The following is a 27125-nucleotide window of genomic DNA, read 5'->3' as shown; positions in this document are numbered from 1 at the left end:
GGGAATTGGGGAGCAAAGATCATACAGGCTGCAGTGGCTGGGCAGCAAACTACAGATCTGCCTGTGGAAGATGCCCAGAGGACAGTGGACACCGGAGTCAGCCCCGGACTCAGCCCTGGACTAGAAAAGAAGTCGACTAGCTGTGCTCTGCTAGTCGTGTCAGTCAACTAGAAGTGTCCACCCGTGCTCTGCTCCGTTCCTGTCAGTCAGAGGGATGCCTTTATCAACGCATTTGTGAATGAGTTTTCAGTGGCTCTGGAAACATTTGTAAAAGGTGAGGGAATCCCACCTCATCCCATTTTTTAAGTGTAAATGATTTTCTAAGAGGTTAAATTATTTGCTGCTTGGTTATGGTGATGATGGTGATGATGATGATGGTACAACTCAAAAATACCAGGATACTGAGTCAGGAGAGGCTGTGACTGACTGTTTCAGGGGTCACCAAAACATTCTGCAGAGGGGTCTAGTTTCATATCCTACAGTACAAAGCATACTAAACAATAATTTGGAGTCTTAGTCGTACATTTGTATCTAGAATATTTTAAGATTTATTTATGGTCTTATGTTTCTAGTAGAATCGTTACTAAAAATCACTCCTTCCTTGCTCCTTGCCCTCTCAGAACTGTAATGTCCCTGGTCACGTAAATCCATTTTCATAGCAATTGTGGTAAGGTGCTGTGAATGATGGAAAATTTGAATATACTGTCTGTGGCATGAAATTGTGAGCCCATGGGACTGAGGATTATGAGTGTTTGGTTGTTGTGTGAGGTCTTAGGAAAAATTTGCCAAGTTTGTAGCTGGAACATTACTGGACTAGGTTAGAAGAACCAGCACCTGGCTCTTCAGAGTTTAGGCACAAGTGTTAAGGGTTGGAATGTCAGCAGGCATGGTGGTGAATACCTTTAATCCCAGCAGCAGAGAGGCAGAGAGGCAGAGAGGCAGAGGCAGGAGACTCTCTATGAGTTCAAGGCCAGCCTGGCCTTCAAAGCAAGTCCAGGACAGCCAGGGCTGGTTATACTGAGAAACACTGTCTGGGGTTTTGGGAGAAAGATTTGGAATGCCTGTGTACTCTGCCTCTCACCCAATACAATCTCAGTTGTGAATGAGAAAAACAAAAACAAAACCCTGCTCTGTCTTTAACTTAACCACAGCTGCAGTCCGGCTCAGTATCAGTGACTCCTATGTATGTCTGCCCAGCCCATGCTCTTGCCTCTGTTCACTTGAATGAACTGAGACGTAACCCTCTTCACCAAAGAGACCCTCTAACTGGTTAAGATGCTGGCTGAACCTGGTCAGCCCCAGGAGGTGTGGGAGGAGACCTTCCAGTCTCTGCAGGTTCTTGAGACTACCGCCACATTGGTTCTTTTGCTCCATCCTCTTGGACGATGACTGCAGAAGGTGGTGGTTGGTTCTACTCCTAGGTCTCTCAGTTCTGTTCATTGTTAGATTGGATACACATCTGTGCTCAAACATTGGCTCTAACGTGTGTGTCTACCCTTTTCATTTGTCTAAACAAGTTGGTTTGTCAAATCAAGTCTGGAACATTTTGGAAGTCTCAGGCCCCTGTTGCTCTGCTTCCTTGAAGATTATAGATGAGGGTGCCTCTTACTCCTGTGTCTTCTGAACTCTGTGCTTCCTGGGGGCTTTGCTAGCACTGACCCTTTCCAGGGTCAGCCTCTGCTTGCCCTGTGCCTTTGCCTTCTGTCTCATGAAACACAAAACAAAAACCATGTGGCTTCAATTACAGTTGACATGTTGGATCCTGGCTGCCCTAAGGCGGAGGTTTGACAGTGTACTGAAAGTTAGAACTGGCCTGGCCAAGCTTACTCTCTCTGGGTGCCAGTCACCCATAATAAGTACTGTCTTTCTTGGAGAAGTACACCCCTTCTGACTCTCAGCTTTTCTGTGGACAGGCTGGACATCAATACCAACACCTACACGTCTCAGGACCTCAAGAGTGCACTGGCCAAGTTCAAGGAGGGGACAGAGATGGAGAATTCAAAGGATGAACTGGTATGTGATGGTCTATCTAGTTAGTTCTTGCCAGGAGTGAATGATCGGACCTGGAAACTTTTATAGTAGGCATGGAGTAGTAACATTGTAAACTAATTTGAGAAGCTATTTATGACAAATTACTATTTTTATATACTATTTTTAAAAACTGCACAGAGCATTTCTGGTTTGGGTTTTTGGGTGTGTGTTTCGGTTAGGATCCAGTGTTCTGCTCGTTTGGGGGAATTGTGGGACAAAGGAGATTACTACCCAGAGCCTCCTTAACAGTGAGATACAATGCCAATCTCGGGTTTTGGTTTTTTATAGGGCGCAGTGGTTTAAAGCACTGTACTGCTGGGCGTGAGGGGCTGGCTGGCTTCAACACCCACTTGACAACTAACAACTGTTTCTAACTCCACTTCCGGGAGGTCTGACGCTACCTTCTGGCCTTTGCGGGCGGTGCGCATGTGTGATACAAAGACATGCTTACAGATAAAGCACTCCCTGCATAAAATGAAAACAAACTCAGTTCTTTTCAGATAAGAAGGCAGACGAGAGAGGAAGAAGCCTGAATCTTTGTCTTTTTTAAATGTAGCAAATGTATTCTTTTGATGGCCTCTAGTTTTTTTAAGCATAAAATCTGGGTGGGTCGATAGGATGACTGTAGTTTCCCTAGCCTGAAATCTCTGCACAGGCTAAGGTATGAGAGGGAGAGCAGGAGAATTTGTGCCCTAACTTCTAGGAGGGCTCACCAATACAGCTCAAATGAGGACAAAATACTACTGAGGTGGACTGCCGTGAGTTCAAATACCCAGGCAATGTCACAAAGCACTTCTGTGTACTCCTCCTGGAGGTCCTGACGGAATCTTCTCTGACAGCTGCTCTGTAACCCAGGTTCTCCCTCCCTCTTGTCTTCTCCCAGTCCCTTTTGCCCTCGTCTGCCTCTTGGCCCTTTCCCTTGAACACTGGAGAATCTTAAAAGGGCAGCATTAGGTTCTTGGCTGTTTGTATGTTACTTCAAAACGGTCCGGTAGATTTAAACATGTTTTAAACTACATTTATATATTTATGTTATGGGGTTGTGGGCGGTGCACGCTCCGATGCACAGACAGAGAATATTTAAGAGGACCGTTTTCTCTTTCTGCCATATGGGTCCTAGGAATCATTTAGATTCTTTAGAAGAGTTTCTGAGACTAATGAACCTTTAGAGTGGAGCTAGTGTTGACCTTTTTAAGACATATTAAAGCCAGATGTAATGACACACACCTGTAATCTCAATACTCAGGAGGCTGAGGCAAAAATTATGACATTTGAGTTTTTATATGTGTTACCTAATAATATTTATCCTCAGAACTCAATAAGGCTGACAGCTGTTACCCTTTTAATACCGTCTTAACAAAACTAATCACAAACTAATTCAGAATGTCCATCTTCTCAGATGTCAAAAAGTCAATATATCGATCAGTAGAACTTGACATAGAAGTCAGCCAGGAACTCATGTATCTGAAAACACTTCTGGAATCATAGGACCAACAGCAGTCAAGATGGAGATATTTATAAGTGAAATATGAGGTACCAAGCAAGCTGACTACATAAGTAATCCCAGAGCTATAATTGCAGCAGTCTAGATACTAACCCAGCAAGATTCGAGCTCTAGGCTCTCCAGGGCTGCAGAATAAGTTCCCAGACCTACTTGGGCTATATAGAGGCTACGGCAAATAACCAAGCCACACCAATACCTTCATGTCTCTAGTTATCTTACCAAAATCACATGTCCATCATAGAATGCATGTTAGAAGGAGGGTGGGGTGGAGACTTGTTCCATGGTGACGAGTGCTTGTCACTCTTGCAGAGGACCCTGGTGTGATCCCCAGCATCCACATGGGTGTTCACAGCCTTTTGTAACTGCAGTCCCAAGGGATTCAGTGCCCTCTCTGACCTCTGTGGGCACCAGGCACACACATGGCGTACACGCATGCCCAAGTACAGGAGAGACACTCATATACGTAAAACAATAAGATGTAGAAGTCTAAACATAAAGGAGGAAGGGGCAAGAGGACAACCGCAGCACATGGAAGGTCATTATGCACAAGAGTCTACCTTACACAGCACAGGGTTGCCGGAGCTGGGGAAGAAAAGCAAACCTGCCACCCAGCAGATGGGAGGCCAGGTTCAAGATTGGTGCCTGTGACAAGGGAGTTAGACCTTTCCCATGGTCACTTTCGATCTGGGCATCATGTGGGTCTGTAAGGAACTTAGAAAATATTCCAGGTTCCATATCTTCTGTGGATGAAAACCCACTTAACCTTACTTTTCTCTATTTTCTTAGGGAATTACTATTGAATTTTCCTTCTTAGACAATGACATTTCTTTTTGTAATTTAGTTAGCATAGTAAAGCATGAATAATTTTTTAAAAGATTTGAAAAATGGAAAGGCAAAGATGATAAATTTTCCATTGCTGTTTTTAAGAATCTGTTTCCCTCTGCAAAGGGGTTCGCAGAATGCACAAAAGCAAGACCTTAGCACTGCTGGAGTGAGCCACAGCCCACCTCTTTCCTGGCTGTTTGCACGCAGGAGTCTGGACTCAGTCAGGTTGTTGGCTTTGCCCTGGGACCCAGGCTGCTGCCTTCACTTGGAACTGATCTAGACAGACTCGGCTCCCTGTCAGCATTGGCTCAGAGACAAGCACATTAACTTGAAGTAGGTCTGTGGCTTTTGGTTTGTTTGTTTTTTAAACATGTCTCCCACTCTTGGCTACAGACCTTTACATACTTTTAACTAATTAATTTTTAAGTCCATCTTATGTAATGCCTTGTAAACACACAATGATGCTTTTGCTCTGAGCACAAAAAACCAATCCTGTCAAATATTGACCATATCTTTGTGTTTCTCAGATTTGACATGAAATTTGCAGGAGAGAGGGTATCAGTTCTCTTGAATTGATAGTTTAATTAATTTAGATAAAATTTCTTGCTTCTCAAAAAAGTTGCTCAGGACTGGCTAAATACCTCAGTGTAGAAAGGTGCTTACCATTAAGTCTGATGACCTGAGCTCAATTCTGCAAGTTTCTCTTCTGATCTACATGCCAGCATGCTGTCTTAGTCAGGGTTTGTGTTCCTGCACAAAACATCAGGAACAAGAAGCAAGTTAGGGAGGAAAGGGTTTATTCAGCTTACATGTCCACATGGCTGTTCATCACCAAAGGAAGTCAGGACTGGAATCTGGAGGCAGGAGCTGATGCAGAAGCCATGGAGCAATGTTAGTCACTGTCTTGCTTCCTCTGGCTTGCTCAGCTTGCTTTCTTATAGAACCCAAAACTATCAACCCAGAGATGGCACCACCCACAATGGGCCCTCTCACCTTGATCACTAGTTGAGAAAATGCCTTTCAGCTGGATCTCATGGAGGCATTTTCTTAAGGGAGGCTCCTTTCTCTGTGATAACTCCAGCTTGTGTCAGATTGACACACAAAACCAGCCAGTACACATGCACACATACATATGCCATGGCATGCATGTATGTACACATACACATATACATACACACACTAAGTAAATATAAGTAAAAAAAATTTTATGTCTAAAAAATGCCATGACTTTTTTTAACTTTTAACTCTGTGACAAGCCCATGTTTCCTATTTCCCCACTAATAATAACTAAAACCCAGATATAACCAGTATGGAAATTTCTAAAAGGTGATAAAGCAGTTGCAGATTGGACAGGGATTTGGGAGCATTAGGAATGACATGTCGATGTCTTTCTTGGGTCTTCTGTTAGCCCTACATATTCTAGCCTGGACACTGGAGAATCTCACTCAGTGAAATGTCAGCAGGGCCTCGGTACATGGCTTAGGGTGTCCTAGAATGCATTGTATCCCAGGCTGGACTCAAACATGTGGCTTCCCTGCCTCCGTGTGCCAAGTACTGGCATGTGCTGGCAAGCTGGCTTACACAGCAGATTCTAAGACATTTAAAGAAGCCTTTTCTTTCTAGCCAGGGAAGGAGTAGTCTACAAAGATAAGGCTTTGACAGCGCCTGTCCTAGTTCCGCCAAAGTCTCGGGACTCCAGCTGCCACCAATACTGCATGCTCATTACCCGTGGAGATGGGTAAGGGTCTAGAATTCTACCTCCCTCTTGGTGGTGGCAGCAACGCTCTACTCTGATCCCTGTTCCAGGGTTGGCAGGAATTACTTGGGAGCCTGAACTTGCACCTCACCACAATGGCAGTTATGAGTCAGGACTCTGCTTCACCTGAATGGAACCAGTGAGAGCAGGCCTACACCTCCCCCTGGGTGAAGAGTCTGGTTGTGACTGGGGCGGTGTGGGCAGAGACCCAGTGAGGAGCTTGTATATAATTTCTGGCACCCCTGGTTGCTTTTTACTTCTCTCTGATGAGGTAGTAGTATTGGGGCTGCATAGAGAATCTGACCTTCAGTTCCTACCCTGGTGGCAGCAGACAGTTAGCTGCCCCCTGTGGTAGGGTCAGTGTGGTAAGCGAGCAAACAGCAGGAGCTACCTTCAGAAACGAGCATATCAATTGCCCTACAAGTGTGGCATCAGTAGAGGCCAATAGGGGGAGCTATTCTTCCATTCGCAAGGTCCTGCAGCCAGTGATAACAACCAAATGCTCTTACCCTCCCAGCCTAAGCTGAAGGGCAGGCAGTGGTTTGGACAGAATAGATCTGAAAAAGTTAAAAATTTGCATAGATGTCATGGACATAATCATTTATCTCCAGAAAACCTGACCAGCATTCACACTGTTATAAAGTATAATGCAGTGGTGGGCAGGGGTAGCTGGTGGGCCCATGCCAAGGTATTCCCCTGAGAAATCATGCCATTCCACAGACCCTGTATGATGGCGGTTTATTTGGGGAAAGGGAGGGGAGTGAGAACCTGGAGATGGGGTAGAGGCAGACAGACAGGAGCAGAGCCACAAGGGTGAGGGCACAGGAGTGGGGGACCGAAAAAAGCAGAAAGAGGGACATAAAGAGAGGCCTTCAGGAACACATGGGGACAAGGTGGGAGGAGCGTGTGCTGGGGTAACAAGCAGTCAGTGCTCTTATACACTGCCAAGCCACCTGACTCTAATACCAATGCTGTCCATGGGCACCTCTGCTAAGTCCCTGGGAGGAGTCATATTTCCTGTAGGCCTACACACACACACACACACACACACACACACACACACGAGTCTTAGTCAATGTTCTATTGCTGTGAACAGACGCCATGACCAAGGCAACTCTTATAAAGACGTTTAACTGGGCTGGCTTACAGTTCAGAGTTCAGTCCATGATCATCATTGTGGGAAGCATTGCAGCATGCAGGCAGACATGGTGCTGGAAGAGCTGAGAGCTCTACATACTGATTGATCTTCAATAGGAGAAAGAGAACCACTAGGCCTGGCTTGGGCTTCTGGAATCCCAAAGCCCATCCCCCAGTGACACACTTCTCCCAACGAGGCCACACCTCCTAATCCTTTGAAATAGTGCCACTTCCTTTAAGCCTAAGGGGGTCATTTTTGTTCAAATGCCACACAGACCACATAGAATTACAGTAGTTCACCTCTTACCCCGGGGAATATGTTCTAAGACTTTTTGTGGATAATGTTGAACTGTATATGCTATGTTTTTTCCTGGAATAAAGTTTGTTATAAATTAGGTAAGAGATTAAAGACAACCGTGGTAAAACAGAACAGTTCCTGTATACCATAATAAAACTTCTCTGGTGTGCAGGTGGAACCTCTGAGGAGGTTTTGTTTATTTGTTTGTTTTGATGAGAGGACTGAAAAGAAGGGTAAGAGGAAAAGAAAAAAGCGTGCTTTTGCAGAGGAACCCAAGTTTGGTTCCCAGCACGCATATTAGGCAGCTCCCAACCACCTGTAACTCCAGCTCCAGAGGGATCTGATACCTCTGCTGTCCACAGATACCTGCCTTCATGTGTGTATACATACATGCTCACATACACACATACACACATACATACATACATACTCACATACACACATACATACATACTCACATATATACATACACACATATATACATACATACATACTCACATACACACATACATACTCACATATATACATACACACATACTCACATACACACATACACACATACATACATACATACATACATACACACATACACACATACATACATACATACATACATACACACATACACACATACATACATACACACATACATACATACTCACATACATACATATACACACATACATACATACACATATACATACTCACATACACACATACATACATATGTGTATATATACTCCTCAATACATATAATTAAAGTATTAATATTTTTAAGAAAGAATTGTATTGAATTTCCTATCTAACTTGTTTGTGCCGTAGTTACTATGACTAACCAAAGCCATAGAAAGTTAGATAAGAAGTGCTGACTAGAATTGAAAAATACAATAAATAAAATTTTAAAATTCACTGGATTAGATCAGTAACAGATTATAAGTCTCAGGGAAAAGAATCAGTCAGTAGAAATAGATAATAAAAAATCATAAAATCTGAGTAGATTCAAAATAGATTGAGGAAAATGAAGAAAGTGTTCAGGACCAAAGGAAAATAAGGAATTTATTGCCAGTGTATCTACACTGAACGAGTTCTACAGGCAGGAAGGGATCATAAGGAAACTTGGGACGTCGAGAAGGGAGAAAGAACAATGAATATAAACAAGAAAAATAGATTATTCTTTTGAACATTAAAATGTTTTATTCTAAAAGCAAGCATTTATTAACATCAACCAATCCATTTCCTGATGCCCACTGAGAATATCTTAAGACATGGTGGAAGGAGGTGGCATGACTGGAGGCAGAGTTTCTATTTCACTCGGTTTAAGATCTGGTGCCTGTAGCTTATTAGTTCCTTAGGTATATTGTAGTATTTAGAAAATCAGCATTAAAATGAAACTAAAGACAGGCACACTCAAAAATACTATAAATAAACCAAATGGAGTTCTATTTTTAAAATGTTGCCATAGGAAGACAACGGGTAAACAAAAATCAAAGAACAGAGACAGGGACTACAGAGGGTAGACACAGGAAGCCAGCCTGGGCTACAGGCTGCCAGCCCAGACTACAAACCCAAACAAACCACCACCAACAAAAGACCCCACAGAATGAACAGAAATGGCAGACTTGAGTTATCTAATGTTTCAATGATTATGTTAAATGTGAATAGTCTATAGCAATTAAAGCACTACTAAGTGAATTATTTTTTCTTATTCTTTTTGTTGTTTGTTTACCAAATGGATTTTTAACAACCCAAATATATAAGTTCTATGTTCTATAAATATCTGTTAAGTCCATTTGGCTCATGACTTCTCTTAGTCTGTCTACGTCTCTGTTTAATTTCTGTTTCCATGATCTGTCCATTGATGAGAGTGGGGTGTTGAAGTCTCCTACTATTAATGTGTGAGGTGCAATGTGTGTTTTGAGCTTTAGTAAGGTTTCTTTTACGTATGTAGGTGCTCTTGTATTTGGGGCATAGATATTTAGGATTGAGAGTTCATCTTGGTGGATTTTTCCTTTGGTGAATATGAAGTGTCCTTCCTTATCTTTTTTGATGAATTTTAGTTGAAAATTGATTTTATTTGGTATTAGAATGGCTACTCCAGCTTGCTTCTTCTGACCATTTGCTTGGAAAGTTGTTTTCCAGCCTTTCACTCTGAGGTAGTGTCTGTCTTTGTCTCTGAGGTGTGTTTCCTGTAGGCAGCAGAATGCAGGGTCCTCGTTGCGTATCCAGTTTGTTAATCTATGTCTTTTTATTGGGGAGTTGAGGCCATTGATGTTGAGAGATATTAAGGAATAGTGATTACTAGATTGTTGGGGGGAGGGCGGCAAGGGGGGGAGGATGGGGAGGGGAACACCCATAAAGAAGGGGAGGGGGGAGAGGGATGTTTGCTCGGAAACCGGGAAAGGGAATAACACTCGAAATGTATATAAGAAATACTCAAGTTAATAAAAAATAAATAAATAAATAAATAAATAACATAATTCTCACAAAGTTGTAGGCAGCTTAGCTGTCTTCAACAAAACTAACAAACTCCGATAAATAATATCTTCATCATGTTGGGTTAAATATGTACAAAAGTAAATAATATCTTTAATATAATTATTGTTACAGTAAACATTCATAATAAAAGTAGAGATCAATTGTAAAAAAAACAAAAAAAAACAAAAAAATATATACATTCTACAAAACAAACAAACAACAACAACAACAACAACAACAACAAAAAAAAAAACAAAACTCAAATATAATACCAGAAAAGGCAGGTTGAGGGTTGGGGATTTAGCTCAGTGGTAGAGCGCTTGCCTAGCAAGCGCAAGGCCCTGGGTTCGGTCCCCAGCTCTGGAAAAAAAAAAAAAAGAGGCGGGTTGAAAACGGGAGAATTGAAAGTATATCGCCAACTAAAACACACCAAATGAATTGGTTTTGTATGTATCTTATTTTTTAATGGAATTTTAACAACACAAATATATGCTTCCTAAAAGAAACCTCAAATACATTGGTAGAGGAGGGTAGGTTGGATGAAAGAATGGAATGTAAATTGTACAAGCATTACTTGTTAAAAAGCAGTGAATGCCCAGCGATAAGGAGGAAAGTTGCATTATGGTAAAGGGTTAAGTTGCTAAGATACATGGCAATCTTAATGTTTTTCATTTTTGTGCTAAAGTAGTAAGGCAGCTTGGGGGTAGTCATGGCCCATGCCTTTAATCTCAGCACTCCGGAGGCAGAGGCAGGCGGATCTCTGATCAAGGCCAGTCTGGTCTACAGAGTAAGTTTCAGGATAGCCAGGACTACACGGAGAAACCCTGTCTCAGGAAAAACAACAACAACAAATACTTGAGGCAGAACCTGACAGAATTAAAAGGAAGAAACAAATAAATCTGCAGTTACATTTAGGTACCTCAACATTCCTTTCCCAGAATTTCTAAAAAAGCGAATGAAAAGAACATGAGAGGAGCTGGAGACATGGCTCAGTGGTTAAGAGCACTGACTGCTCTACCAGAGGTCCTGAGTTCAATTCCCAGCAACCACATGGTGGCTCACAACCATCTGTAATGGGATCTGATGCCCTCTTCTGGTGTGTCTGAAGACAGCGACAGTGTACTCCTATATATTAAATAAAATAAATCTTTTTTTAAAAAATCTTAAACACACACACACACACACACACACACACACACACACACAGAGAGAGAGAGAGAGAGAACATGAGAAAGCCGAGTACTAGAAACTTTCATCAAGTTAGAGTGTGCCTGGAGTTAACAACGTATCTAAACCACATTAAGGAAATGAATTTATAGAGTATTTTCTCTGCTCATAAGAGAATCAGAAGAGAACATCTGCAAACATCTGCATTACAGAGGCACACTGACCTGAACACAGGTACGAATGCAGGTGCTGAGGCTCTGCTAACCCTGCAGCCCCAGCATTTGAGAGGCAGAGGCAGAAGAGCACAAGGGCAGGAGAGACCAGGATGTCAGAAATGAAGATGGAGCTTGCAGTACAACAGTGGATTAGCCGCCTACCGCTCCCAGTCCAGTCCCCAGCAGTGCGAGGGATCAAGTATGTGCTCCCTACATAGAAACACTGGGAAGAGGCTTGTAGCCAGCAAGGAAATTTGATTTGTAATGAGAATGGTTTACAGAAGAATTCCTTAGGTTTAAAAAGTTTTACTGGCACTATCTACCAAACATTGAAAAGTAGTTACCATCAACTCTGCACAGTCTTGTCTAGAAAACAGAAGCTGAAGTGAAATTTCCTCACCTATTTTATGAGGCTGGTATTATACTTCTACCTAAACCAGAAAATATTTAAAAAACAAAACAAAAAAACCCTTCAGAATAACATTCCTCATGAATATAGATGCAAAAATCTCCAATAAGATAGAGACAGATCAAGTTCAGCAACTTAGAAAAGAAATAAAACACTGCGAGTGAATGGGGTTTCTTACAGAAGGAAAAGTTGATTCAGCCATGGAGTGGTGGTGGCACATAGCGGTGTTCCCAGTACTCATGAGGCAGAAGCAGAGGGAGTTCTGAGTTCAAGGTCAACTTGATCTACATGGAGTTTCAGCAAGGGCTGCAGAAAGGGACACTACCTAAAAATATTCTTTCCTGTGTAACAAAAGCTAGTCAGACTAGGCATGATAATGCAAACCTGTAGCCTACCACAGAGGGCTGTGAATTTGAGGCCAGCTGGACTATGTAACACAATTCTGTCCCCCAAAATCAGAAACAAGCAAACAAAAACATAAAGCCCAAAAGTGTAACCTCAGTCAGCAGCTAAAGAAGAAACTTTACCTCATCATATATCAATTCAGATATTAAGAGTGTGACAGAAATCCAATACCAGTTTATGATAAAAACTGAAAAATCCAGGAATAGACCCTTCCTCAACTTGATAAAAGAGACTGATGAAAAAAAAAACTATATTGAATATACTTTTTAGTGAGAGGCTAACTGTGCCAGTGAACTCGGCAATAATATTCACTCACCACTAGGGATGGCTACTCCTGGTTGTCAACTTGACTACATCTGGAATTAACTAAAACCCAAATGGCTAGGAACACCTGTAAGGGACTTTTCCCTTAAATTATCTGAAGTGGGAAGACCCACTTATAATCTAGATCTTTGAGATAGGAAGATCCACCTTTAATCTAAGCCACACCTTCTGCTGACATCCCATATAAGGCCACAGGAGAAGGAAGCTTGTCTCTCTCTCTGCCTGCTTGCTCTCATCCTTGCTGGCAAGTCCATCCCTTCTCTGGCATTAGAGCTCATTTCTTCCAGATCCCTGTGTATACTGAAGGCCAGCTGACATATCTAGCCTCAGCAACTGAAATACTGGATTCTTGGAACTCCTGTTCATAGGTAGCCACTGTTGCCAGAGCACAGCCTATAAGCCATTCTAATAAATCCCCTTTTTAATTTATATATGTGTATTATATATATGTTATATATGTATAATATATATTAAAATACACATTTAAATACATGTATATATAATATATATTTTATGTATATGTAAATATATAGATAGATTCATTCTATAAGTTATGTTCCTCTAGAGAAACCTGACTAATACACCACATATTCAAAGTAGTTCGAGCCAAGTCAGTAAGACAAAGAGAAGAAAGAACAGGCATTTAAACTGGAGAAGGAAAACACAAACAAAAAGTAACCAACTCTGCTCATGTCCAGATGACATAGACTTTCTAAGTATAAATCTCAGAGAACACCTAATAAACAAAATACCCTCTAGACCTAGTGAATTCTGGTAGGTCACAGGATTTAAAACCAACACAATTCAGTTGTGTTTCTATATCCTAGCTATAGATATATGAAAATTGAAATAAAAAAACAAATTTCATTTATATTCTCCCCAAAGTGAAATATTTAAATATAAAGCCAAGAAGGCAAATATAGCATCTATACTGAAGGCTAGGAGTTGATGAACAATGATATAGGTAAATTAAAAACTTCAATAAGTAGATATACTGTGTACACGAACTGGAATGTTCAACATGGTAAGATATAGACATGCAATTTCTATTATATCCCAGCAGTTTTTTGAAATGTTAGAAGTTTGGGGGGTTTTGTTTGTTTTTTTTTTTGAGACAAGGTCAGTCTGTCCTCAAACTCTGTGTAGCCAAGTGAATTCCTGGTCCTCCTGCTTCTGCCTCCTGAGAGCTGGATTTATGGGAACGAGCTAATATCACCAATGTACATGGCGCTGGGAATTGAACCCAGGGCATCACTCAGGCTGGCAATTCCTGTGTTATAAAGGTATTCAGAAATGAAAAAGTAGCAACACCAGTATTCACTTAGTAATTTAAAATACCCCAAACATTGAAAGTTAAAGTTTTCATTTCTTGATTTAAAAAAAGACAAGACCAAAAACCCTTACCAAAGAGCAGAGCAGTTTCCACCCCACTTGGCTCCTTACTGTAGATCCTGGCCTGAAGCAAGTGCCTCTCCTGCCTTGCAGAGGCTGGTCCCTCCCGGAGGCTCAGCACCTAGACTTTTACCTGTGAGCTGTCCGTATTGTGACACTTCTGAGGTTCTCTAACAGGAAGGGTTGGCTGGTATCACTTATCCTTTCTATCACTGTATGAATTTGTCTTATTAACTTGTTTTTAGTACTAGAGATCAGGCCTAAGGCCTCATATGTACCACTGAGCTACATCTTCAACCCTTCTTAAGTTTTTACGGAGGGTTGGGGATTTGGCTCAGTGGTAGAGCGCTTCCCTAGCAAGCTCAAGGCCCTGGGTTTGGTCCCCAGCTCTGAAAAAAAAAAAAAAAAGAAAAGAAAAGAAAAAAGAAAAAAGAAAAAAAAAGAAGTTTTTACGATATATTTACTTAATGTAGCAGTTCTCAACCTGTGGGTCATGACCTTTTGTGGGTCTAATGACCCTTTCACAGTGGTTGCATATCAGACAACCTGCATGGCAGATTTTTTTTTTTTTTTGGTTCTTTTTTTCGGAGCTGGGGACCGAACCCAGGGCCTTGCGCTTCCTAGGCAAACGCTCTACCACTGAGCTAAATCCCCAACCCCATGCATGGCAGATATTTAAGGTGACGATTCGTAACAGCAGCTCAATACAGTTAAGTGGCAAAATAATTTTATGGTTAGGGGTCAGGTCACCACAACATGAGGAGCTCTTATTAAAGGGTCACAGCACCAGGAAGGGTGAAAACCACTGATTTAGAGTGAGTGTGTGCGTGTGTGCATTAGTCAGCAGACAACTGACTTACACTGGAAGTTGGCTTTCTCTTTCTATCCTGTAGATTCCTTAGACTCTGAGAACTAAATTTGAGTCATCAGACTTGGTGACAAGGGCCTTTATCCACTGAGCCATCTTGCCGGTCTCAGTCTAGCCCTCTTAAAGCTTTGCTATTGTCTCTACACTCTGTAGTCCAGGGTGGCATGGAGCACACTGTGTAGCCCAGATAGCCACCAATTCCTACTCTGGGTCTCAACCTCCCAAGAGGCTTTGTGTGTGTTGTGTTCATTTTAGTTGTTATTGCCAAAGCTAACAAAGAATATAGTACGTCATTGAAGACAAACGTATTTTTAATTATGTGGTGGGTTCTCTCTGTGTGAGTCTGTGTGTCTGTGTCAGTGTGGAGTGTGGGGCACTTGTGAGCACTTGAGAGGGGTGCAATATGCAATCTTATTGAGACAACATCTTACTATGTAGCCTAGGCTGGCCTTGAACTCACAGAGATTCCCTGCCTCTACCTCCTGACCAGAGCCATACCACATCCCTCCACTGTACAATGTTTACATTCTCCAACCCTGTTTTAGTTTTGTATCTCATTTGGCCTCAAACTCAAAGTGTAGCTGGGGGTGGCTTTGAACCTTGATTCTCCTGCCTGTACTTCCTGAGTCCTAGGACTGCTGGTATATGCTACCATATCTAGTTTATGTGCCACTGGGAATCAAACCCAGGGCCCTGTGGATGCTGGGCAACTACCCTACTAACTAAACTGCATCCTCAGCCCTAAAAATTAGTACTCAGGATGGCTGCAGTTAGCGTACTGTGGTTAGGATGGCTGCAGTTACTATATGGTGGTAGCTAACATGTGAAACCCATGCACAGGAAGGACTGTGTCTGACAAAGCACATACATGTTTTCAGTGGGTGTGGGCTGACCCTAGAGCCTTGTGTGCTATGTCTGTGTAAGTGCCCTCTCCACCACTGAATTATATACTCAGCCAAACAGGACTTTTACCTACATATACAAACAACCCTCAAAGTTCCAAGAGTTCAAAACGAATCTACTTAGAAATGGGAAGGGAAAGGAAACATTTTGCCAAAGATGCTATGTAGATGGCAGATATCCCATGAAAACCTGTTTAGCTCATTAGCCATTATAGAAATGTAACTTTAGGGGTTGGGGATTTAGCTCAGTGGTAGAGCGCTTGCCTAGCAAGCACAAGGCCCTGGGTTCGGTCCCCAGCTCCGAAAAAAAAAAAATATGTGTTAGTAGATTAAAAAAATGATGATAGCACTAAATACTGGTGAAGATGTATACATAGTTTATAGGAATGTAAAATGGTATTTACTCTCTGGGATACAGTTTGACAGATTTAGTGAAACAACACATATTTACCATATCAGCCAGCAATTGTGCTTATGTGGCTTTATCATAGAAAAATGATATATATGCTTAAACAAAAATCTGCATAGAGGCTTCACATGTTTATGCCCATTGGATTTATTTACTTATGGTCTATGACATGTGAGAGAGTGCCAGTGTTCACGTGACACAATGCACAGGTGGAGATTTGAGTGTAAACTTTAGGAACCGGCTCCCTACTTCCTCCTGAGTTCAGGGATCAAACTCAGTTTGTCAGGCTGTGCTGAGTTCTTTACCAACCGAGCCCTCTCTCCTGCTGAGCAGGCCTATCCTGACAGCCAACACGTAGAAACAGCTCGGTTGTTCTTAAGCAGGTAAATGATTGCTGTTCAGGTGTGCTGGAGTACTCATCAGCAGAGAACGGAACACTTGATGCCAGCAGTGACTGGGTTAGCTCTCAAGGGCATTGTGCTTAGTGAAGAAAATGCCAATCTTAAAAAAGCCAATCTGTGTGGTTCCATTATATAACATTCCCCAAATGTCAAAATTATAGAGCTGGAGGAAAAAAAAAAACCCAGCGGTTATCAGGGCTTCAGGATGGGACTCAGTGGGTGCACAAGATGTAGCTATAAAGAGCTTGGACGGGGGGTTCCTCAGTAGGGATAGAACAGCTCTGTAGCTTGATCGTACTGGTGCCCACATAAATCGACAACCTGGATAAAGCTGTATAGAATAATACATATACACATACAGTATACATGCAAATCTGTGCATGTGAAAGGTGGCACGATATGTTTTATATTGTATTATAAGACCAACTGAACCTGTGTTCTTTCTTGCTGTTGATGTTACACTATCATTATGTAAGATGCTATTATTGGGGGAAGCTAGGTAAAGATTATATGACACTCTCACTCTTTTTATAATTTCCTGTGAGCTTATACTTATTTCAGACTACATTTCTTCCCCCTTTTTTTTCTTTTCCTTTAACAGGCCCCCTTGAGAGCCAGAAAACATCATCTTTGTGAGGCAAAAGTCACTTGTTTTCTTCTTTTTCTTTTACTTTTCTTTTTCCAAGACAAGGTCTTACTATGTCATTCTGGCTGTTCAGGAACTCACTATGTAGACCAGGCTGGCCTTGAACTCACAGACATCACCTGAGAGGTCACATGTTTGTTGTTTCCCTGACTCTAAGAAGTGACTTAGCCTTCCCAGACCTCTTTGGCTTTGTTCACCGTCCAGACTCCTCTACCTGAGACTTGCAAGAGCATTTTACAGGGTTTTAGCCCAAAGATGAAGTGTGGACCTCCTAGATGTGATAACTTTGCTAGAGCATCTTCTTTAAGAGAGGATGATTCATACCTTTGGTTGGTGTTTCTATAGAATACTGAGACCAGGGAGAGAAACCATAGGTAATAGATGAATAATTTGGAGCTGACAACTGCTCATCATCCTGCTTTTTATAAATACCTATGCCTTTTAATCTTTCTTGTAAGATAGCTACATAAACCACTGCCACCTTTCAGACTCTCTTTATAAGAACTATCCACTAAAATTGGGAAGAAAGTGGAGTGCCACATGTATAAAATGCCCAATTAAAGTCTTTTATTCCCCTCCAACGTAACTTCATTTTAAAGATTTTTATATGTGTGTGGGGTAGGGAGGATTGAGAGAAAATTGTTTGAGATTTGAGTATAGTACATACAGTAATTCAGCCATTTCAACAGTTGAACAGATTGTGCACCTGTGGTTGGAGTGACAGAAATGACAGTGATTTAATTTTCATCGGCAAATTGCTCTTGTTCTGACAGCTCTTACCCACAGTTTCCTTCACCCCGGCTTCCCATCCAGGCAGGGCAAGGCCAGGGCTCTGATTGTGGAAGGCAGAGAGCCATGGTATGGATCCTCACCTTCTACTCCAGCTGTCCTGAGAGGTTAGAGGTTGAACTTGTCTTGTTCTTCCTGAGCTCAGTAGTTGGACCAAGAAGCCTCCATCCCCCCAGGCTTGAATAAGAGTGCCTGGGAGAGCCCTATGCATGGTTTGGGAGAAGAGCCCTATGTGGGTGGATGCTGGTGGCTTTTTCTCTGAGTCTCTTGGAAAGTGTCGGTGTTTCCACTCCCAACAGATTAGACCCCCAGTCTTGGCATGGCAGTTCTGTAAGGATGGGCATCCACGGTACACTATCAGATCCTAGGGAGAGGTCTCCATCCCCTTGAACTGATCACATCTTTGCTGTTCTCTTTAGGCAAGACAGGCCACGGTAAAGCAGCTCTTCCGCCCCATCGAGGAGCTGAAGAAGGAATTTGATGAGCTGAATGTTGTTCTTGAGACTGACATGCAGATTATGGTTCGGCTGATAAACAAGTTCAACAGCTCCAGCTCTAGCCTGGAAGAGAAGGTTGCTGCACTCTTTGATCTTGAGTACTATGTCCATCAGGTACTGTATTTCCTTTCCTGTAAACCCAGCTTTTTAATTAATAGCTCCAAACAGAAACCCTGCTCTAAACCCTGAGAAAACAATGTCAGTGGTTCTTTTCCATGACAGACATTTAATGTGGACCAGTGTCTATGGCAGTTAGATCTGTTCTTAAAGAACAGAACAACCCAACCCACTTCTTTGCTTGAACCTGTTTTGTTTTGTTTTAACATTAAGACAAAATTACCATAATCTTGTGTTACTTACAGTCTGGAAAGGGAAACAAATATGAACAATTGAGCAAATTAACAAACAGTGAGCTAATTTAAACCATAATAGGGGCTTCAAAGGGTGATGTAGGTGATGTGTCACAGGGCAACTTAGAACAAGCTGACTAGTTAGAGTCAATAAAAGATGCTTCTCATAGGATGCGCTCTTAGGCTGAGGTTTAGGAAGGAGTAGGAGTTAGCTAGATGAAGAAGAGGAACTCTTAAGGAGGTGATGGCAGCGTTGCCCATGGGCAATATCTGGTGTAATGTCTATATTAGTATGTAAGGTTTTATTGTGATAGTTACACCCATTTGTTGATGTATTTATGATTATTTTCATGCTATAGTGGTACAGGTGAATAGTTATGACAGCACGTTTACAAAGTCAGAAGTATTTTCCTCCCATTTTCCCCCTTTCCCCTTCATATTACCTGTGTTCCACTCACCTTCCCCACAGTGGCCAGGGATCATTGTGGAAGAGAGGACAAAATTACCATGAGACCAGAAGACAGTGAGCACAGGAGTGACAGTGTCCTCTGAACAAATAATGATTCTGTTCTCTCTCATGAGCCCACAGGAGCTGTGGTTACAAGGCAGGCCTGAAATCAGGCCAGTCAACGTCAGGTGTACAACGTCCCTCTACAGGGAGAGGGCCTCACAGGCCCCAGCCCATTTGAGAAGCTACTGAGAGTTGATGGCTGCTGAGGGAGGGAGAAAGTTTCTCTATGGCTATGCTCGCTGGTGGGGCTATGGGACCAGGCTGCCCATACCCATGCAGACATGGGAGCACAAATTAGACTCCGTAGGTTCTGTTGTTTTTAAGGATATGGAATTAGGAGGCAGTGGGGGTAAATTTCAAAGTAGTTAGGGGAAGAAGAAGGCATTAGTATGATCAGAGAATGTTATATATGTATGAAATTCTCAAAAAATAATAAAATTGTTGTGTTTTTTTTTATTTACTTTAATTTGAGGCTGGACATGGCACATGCCTTTAATCCCAGTACTTGAAAGGCAGACAGATCTCTGTGAATTCGAGGCCAGCCTGGTGTATAGAGTGAGCTCCAGAACAGCCAGGGATATACAGAGAGACCCTGTCTCAAAAACAAACAACAAAGAAAAAAGGAAGAAACTCGGAGAAGGTTTACTTATTGTTAGGGACTGTAGAAAAGGTCCTTGTATTGGAACTTTGCATGCAGAGTGCACACAGACTCTGGGGCAGAGGTGAGTTGGTAAGGTTGAAGGCCTGGACAAGATTGGAGTAACTAGAGCTCAGATGAGGGGAGAGGGGAGTCAGAGAGGTAAAGCAGGGGATATCCTTTTACTCTTCATGATTGTCCCTGGTCCTGAGTTTGATGTGAGAAAGTAACCATTCAAACATCTAATACTAACATTGAGCACTCTAGACGTTCTACTGCTTCAAGGACTTTGTATGTATTAATCCCATCTGGGCCTTGAGGAGGTACCACTATTAGTCTCTTTTTCCTTTTTGTTTGGTTTTGGTTTTGAGTTAGAGTCTTGCTGTTATCCAGGATGGTCTTACATTCCTGGGCTCCAGCGAGTCAGGGGGAATCACAAGATCCCACTTTTTAGTTGAGGACGATGGAGCTCAAGGAGATGGTGTGACTATTGAGAACCAACCAGCTACTGAATGAGAACAAGGATTTGTAAAAAGTTCAGTCTATTCCTAAATTCTAAGCTTTTAGACTTTTGACCAGTGTACTTCTCATAGAACACTGGTACCTTTTGCATGAAGGTCAAAAGCTAGAGGAGAAGAAGAACTAAGGCAAAGTATTTATTTATTTAACATTTTTTTTCAACAAGTGACCCTATGGAGGGTCTGCTGAGGCCCAGACACTTGACGTGCATTTATGAACAAAATTGGACTTTATTTTCTAGCAGAGGCAGATAGGCAGGCTTAAGAAATAATTTGTTCAGACCCTGTGAGAGAGAGACCCAACCGCCTGGTCAGGTGGGCACTCCTGAGGCTGCAGAGCGGAAGAGACCACCAACACTGCTCACCCCTGCCCACATCCCTGGCCCAAGAGGAAACTGTATAAGGCCTCTGGGCTCCCGTGGGGGAGGGCCCAGGAGCGGCAGGACCCCTGCCTGAGACACCGCCGGAACCTGAAGGAAACAGACCGGATAAACAGTTCTCTGCACCCAAATCCCGTGGGAGGGAGAGCTAAACCTTCAGAGAGGCAGACAAGCCTGGGAAACCAGAAGAGACTGCTCTCTGTACATACATCTCGGACGCCAGAGGAAAACACCAAAGGCCATCTGGAACCCTGGTGCACTGAAGCTCCCGAAAGGGGCGGCACAGGTATTCCTGGTTGCTGCCGCCGCAGAGAGCCCGTGGGCAGCACCCCACGAGCGAACTTGAGCCTCGGGACCACAGGTAGGACCAACTTTTCTGCTGCAAGAAAGCTGCCTGGTGAACTCAAGACACAGGCCCACAGGAACAGCTGAAGACCTGTAGAGAGGAAAAACTACACGCCCGAAAGCAGAACACTCTGTCCCCATAACTGACTGAAAGAGAGGAAAACAGGTCTACAGCACTCCTGACACACAGGCTTATAGGACAGTCTAGCCACTGTCAGAAATAGCAGAACAAAGTAACACTAGAGATAATCTGATGGCGAGAGGCAAGCGCAGGAACCCAAGCAACAGAAACCAAGACTACTTGGCATCATCGGAGCCCAATTCTCCCACCAAAACAAACATGGAATATCCAAACACACCAGAAAAGCAAGATCTAGTTTCAAAATCATATTTGATCATGATGCTGGAGGACTTCAAGAAAGATGTGAAGAACTCCCTTAGGGAAACACAGGAAAACATTAATAAACAAGTAGAAGCCTACAGAGAGGAATCGCAAAAATGCCTGAAAGAATTCCAGGAAAACACAATCAAACAGTTGAAGGAATTAAAAATGGAAATAGAAGCAATCAAGAAAGAACACATGGAAACAACCCTGGATATAGAAAACCAAAAGAAGAGACAAGGAGCTGTAGATACAAGCTTCACCAACAGAATACAAGAGATGGAAGAGAGAATCTCAGGAGCAGAAGATTCCATAGAAATCATTGACTCAACTGTCAAAGATAATGTAAAGCGGAAAAAGCTACTGGTCCAAAACATACAGGAAATCCAGGACTCAATGAGAAGATCAAACCTAAGGATAATAGGTATAGAAGAGAGTGAAGACTCCCAGCTCAAAGGACCAGTAAATATCTTCAACAAAATCATAGAAGAAAACTTCCCTAATCTAAAAAAAGAGATACCCATAGGCATACAAGAAGCCTACAGAACTCCAAATAGATTGGACCAGAAAAGAAACACCTCCCGTCACATAATAGTCAAAACACCAAACGCACAAAATAAAGAAAGAATATTAAAAGCAGTAAGGGAAAAAGGTCAAGTAACATATAAAGGCAGACCTATCAGAATCACACCAGACTTCTCGCCAGAAACTATGAAGGCCAGAAGATCCTGGACTGATGTCATACAGACCCTAAGAGAACACAAATGCCAGCCCAGGTTACTGTATCCTGCAAAACTCTCAATTAACATAGATGGAGAAACCAAGATATTCCATGACAAAACCAAATTTATACAATATCTTTCTACAAATCCAGCACTACAAAGGATAATAAATGGTAAAGCCCAACATAAGGAGGCAAGCTATAACCTAGAAGAAGCAAGAAACTAATCGTCTTGGCAACAAAACAAAGAGAATGAAAGCACACAAACATAACCTCACATCCAAATATGAATATAACGGGAAGCAGTAATCACTATTCCTTAATATCTCTCAACATCAATGGCCTCAACTCCCCAATAAAAAGACATAGATTAACAAACTGGATACGCAACGAGGACCCTGCATTCTGCTGCCTACAGGAAACACACCTCAGAGACAAAGACAGACATTACCTCAGAGTGAAAGGCTGGAAAACAATTTTCCAAGCAAATGGTCAGAAGAAGCAAGCTGGAGTAGCCATTCTAATATCAAATAAAATCAATTTTCAATTAAAAGTCATCAAAAAAGATAAGGAAGGACACTTCATATTCATCAAAGGAAAAATCCACCAAGATGAACTCTCAATCCTAAATATCTATGCCCCAAATACAAGGGCACCTACATATGTAAAAGAAACCTTACTAAAGCTCAAAACACACATTGCACCTCACACAATAATAGTGGGAGATTTCAACACCCCACTCTCATCAATGGACAGATCATGGAAACAGAAATTGAACAGAGATGTAGACAGACTAAGAGAAGTCATGAGCCAAATGGACTTAACGGATATTTATAGAACATTCTATCCTAAAGCAAAAGGATATACCTTCTTCTCAGCTCCTCATGGTACTTTCTCCAAAATTGACCATATAATTGGTCAAAAAACGGGCCTCAATAGGTACAGAAAGATAGAAATAATCCCATGCGTGCTATCGGACCACCACGGCCTAAAACTGGTCTTCAATAACAATAAGGGAAGAATGCCCACATATACGTGGAAATTGAACAGTGCTCTACTCAATGATAACCTGGTCAAGGAAGAAATAAAGAAAGAAATTAAAAACTTTTTAGAATTTAATGAAAATGAAGGTACAACATACCCAAACTTATGGGACACAATGAAAGCTGTGCTAAGAGGAAAACTCATAGCGCTGAGTGCCTGCAGAAAGAAACAGGAAAGAGCATATGTCAGCAGCTTGACAGCACACCTGAAAGCTCTAGAACAAAAAGAAGCACATACACCCAGGAGGAGTAGAAGGCAGGAAATAATCAAACTCAGAGCGGAAATCAACCAAGTAGAAACAAAAAGGACCATAGAAAGAATCAACAGAACCAAAAGTTGGTTCTTTGAGAAAATCAACAAGATAGATAAACCCTTAGCCAGACTAACGAGAGGACACAGAGAGTGCGTCCAAATTAACAAAATCAGAAATGAAAAGGGAGACATAACTACAGATTCAGAGGAAATTCAAAAAATCATCAGATCTTACTATAAAAACCTATATTCAACAAAACTTGAAAATCTTCAGGAAATGGACAATTTCCTAGACAGATACCAGGTACCGAAGTTAAATCAGGAACAGATAAACCAGTTAAACAACCCCATAACTCCTAAGGAAATAGAAGCAGTCATTAAAGGTCTCCCAACCAAAAAGAGCCCAGGTCCAGACGGGTTTAGTGCAGAATTCTATCAAACCTTCATAGAAGACCTCATACCAATATTATCCAAACTATTCCACAAAATTGAAACAGATGGATCACTACCGAATACCTTCTACGAAGCCACAATTACTCTTATACCTAAACCACACAAAGACACAACAAAGAAAGAGAACTTCAGACCAATTTCCCTTATGAATATCGACGCAAAAATACTCAACAAAATTCTGGCAAACCGAATCCAAGAGCACATCAAAACAATCATCCACCATGACCAAGTAGGCTTCATCCCAGGCATGCAGGGATGGTTTAATATACGGAAAACCATCAACGTGATCCATTATATAAACAAACTGAAAGAACAAAACCACATGATCATTTCATTAGACGCTGAGAAAGCATTTGACAAAATTCAACACCCCTTCATGATAAAAGTCCTGGAAAGAATAGGAATTCAAGGCCCATACCTGAACATAGTAAAAGCCATATACAGCAAACCAGTTGCTAACATTAAACTAAATGGAGAGAAACTCGAAGCAATCCCACTAAAATCAGGGACTAGACAAGGCTGCCCACTCTCTCCCTACTTATTCAATATAGTTCTTGAAGTTCTAGCCAGAGCAATCAGACAACAAAAGGAGGTCAAGGGGATACAGATCGGAAAAGAAGAAGTCAAAATATCACTGTTTGCAGATGATATGATAGTATATTTAAGTGATCCCAAAAGTTCCACCAGAGAACTACTAAAGCTGATAAACAACTTCAGCAAAGTGGCTGGGTATAAAATTAACTCAAATAAATCAGTAGCCTTCCTCTATACAAAAGAGAAACAAGCCAAGAAAGAAATTAGGGAAACGACACCCTTCATAATAGACCCAAATAATATAAAGTACCTCGGTGTGACTTTAACCAAGCAAGTAAAAGATCTGTACAATAAGAACTTCAAGACACTGAAGAAGGAAATTGAAGAAGACCTCAGAAGATGGAAAGATCTCCCATGCTCATGGATTGGCAGGATTAATATAGTAAAAATGGCCATTTTACCAAAAGCAATCTACAGATTCAATGCAATCCCCATCAAAATACCAATCCAATTCTTCAAAGAGTTAGACAGAACAATTTGCAAATTCATCTGGAATAACAAAAAACCCAGGATAGCTAAAGCTATCCTCAACAATAAAAGGACTTCAGGGGGAATCACTATCCCTGAACTCAAGCAGTATTACAGAGCAATAGTGATAAAAACTGCATGGTATTGGTACAGAGACAGGCAGATAGACCAGTGGAATAGAATTGAAGACCCAGAAATGAACCCACACACCTATGGTCACTTGATTTTTGACAAAGGAGCCAAAACCATCCAATGGAAAAAAGATAGCATTTTCAGCAAATGGTGCTGGTTCAACTGGAGGGCAACATGTAGAAGAATGCAGATCGATCCATGCTTATCACCCTGTACAAAGCTTAAGTCCAAGTGGATCAAGGACCTCCACATCAAACCAGACACACTCAAACTAATAGAAGAAAAACTAGGGAAGCATCTGGAACACATGGGCACTGGAAAAAATTTCCTGAACAAAACACCAATGTCTTATGCTCCAAGATCAAGAATCGACAAATGGGATCTCATAAAACTGCAAAGCTTCTGTAAGGCAAAGGACACTGTGGTTAGGACAAAACGGCAACCAACAGATTGGGAAAAGATCTTTACCAATCCTACAACAGATAGAGGCCTTATATCCAAAATATACAAAGAACTCAAGAAGTTAGACCGCAGGGAAACAAATAACCCTATTAAAAAATGGGGTTCAGAGCTAAACAAAGAATTCACAGCTGAGGAATGCCGAATGGCTGAGAAACACCTAAAGAAATGTTCAACATCTTTAGTCATAAGGGAAATGCAAATCAAAACAACCCTGAGATTTCACCTCACACCAGTGAGAATGGCTAAGATCAAAAACTCAGGTGACAGCAGATGCTGGCGAGGATGTGGAGAAAGAGGAACACTCCTCCATTGTTGGTGGGATTGCAGACTGGTAAAACCATTCTGGAAATCAGTCTGGAGGTTCCTCAGAAAATTGGACATTGAACTGCCTGAGGATCCAGCTATACCTCTCTTGGGCATATACCCAAAAGATGCCTGAACATATAAAAGAGACACGTGCTCCACTATGTTCATCGCAGCCTTATTTATAATAGCCAGAAACTGGAAAGAACCCAGATGCCCTTCAACGAGGAATGGATACAGAAAATGTGGTACATCTACACAATGGAATATTACTCAGCTATCAAAAACAACGAGTTTATGAAATTCGTAGGCAAATGGTTGGAACTGGAAAATATCATCCTGAGTGAGCTAACCCAATCACAGAAAGACATACATGGTATGCACTCATTGATAAGTGGCTATTGGCCCAAATGCTTGAATTACCCTAGATCCCTAGAACAAATGAAACTCAAGACGGATGATCAAAATGTGAATGCTTCACTCCTTCTTTAAATGAGGAAAAAGAATACCCTTGGCAGGGAAGGGAGTGGCAAAGATTAAAACAGAGACTGAAGGAACACCCATTCAGAGCCTGCCCCACATGTGGCCCATACATATACAGCCACCCAATTAGACAAGATGGATGAAGCAAAGAAGTGCAGACCGACAGGAGCCGGATGTAGATCGCTCCTGAGAGACACAGCCAGAATACAGCAAATACAGAGGCGAATGCCAGCAGCAAACCACTGAACCGAGAATAGGTCCCCCGTTGAAGGAATCAGAGAAAGAACTGGAAGAGCTTGAAGGGGCTCGAGACCCCAAAAGTACAACAATGTCAAGCAACCAGAGCTTCCAGGGACTAAGCCACTACCTAAAGACTATACATGGACTGACCCTGGACTCTGACCCCATAGGTAGCAATGAATATCCTAGTAAGAGCACCAGTGGAAGGGGAAGCCCTGGGTCCTGCTAAGACTGAACCCCCAGTGAACTAGACTATGGGGGGAGGGCGGCAATGGGGGGAGGGTTGGGAGGGGAACACCCATAAGGAAGGGGAGGGGGGAGGGGGACGTTTGCCCGGAAACCGGGAAAGGGAATAACACTTGAAATGTATATAAGAAATACTCAAGTTAATAAAAAAAAA

The 27125-nt window shown here is 42.0% G+C and overlaps 1 protein-coding gene across 5 annotated transcripts in view; it reads left to right on the top strand.

Moving 5' to 3' along the window:
• The window catches only part of Sil1 (SIL1 nucleotide exchange factor), a 231934-nt gene that overhangs the window by 147726 nt on the left and 57083 nt on the right, over positions 1-27125 (top strand). For all 5 annotated transcript variants that reach the window (XM_008772025.4, NM_199376.1, XM_017600905.3 and 2 more), the window contains 2 exons: positions 1914-2013; positions 18373-18564. In XM_008772025.4, coding sequence (XP_008770247.1) covers positions 1914-2013; positions 18373-18564 — 292 coding nt within the window. The remainder of the gene's footprint in view (positions 1-1913; positions 2014-18372; positions 18565-27125) is intronic.

Source organism: Rattus norvegicus, chromosome 18 (genome assembly GCF_036323735.1).
Source record: "Rattus norvegicus strain BN/NHsdMcwi chromosome 18, GRCr8, whole genome shotgun sequence".
Taxonomy (NCBI): Eukaryota; Metazoa; Chordata; class Mammalia; order Rodentia; family Muridae; genus Rattus; species Rattus norvegicus.
The sequence above is the reverse complement of the archived record's forward strand: the minus strand, read 5'-3'. Positions and strand labels throughout refer to the sequence as shown.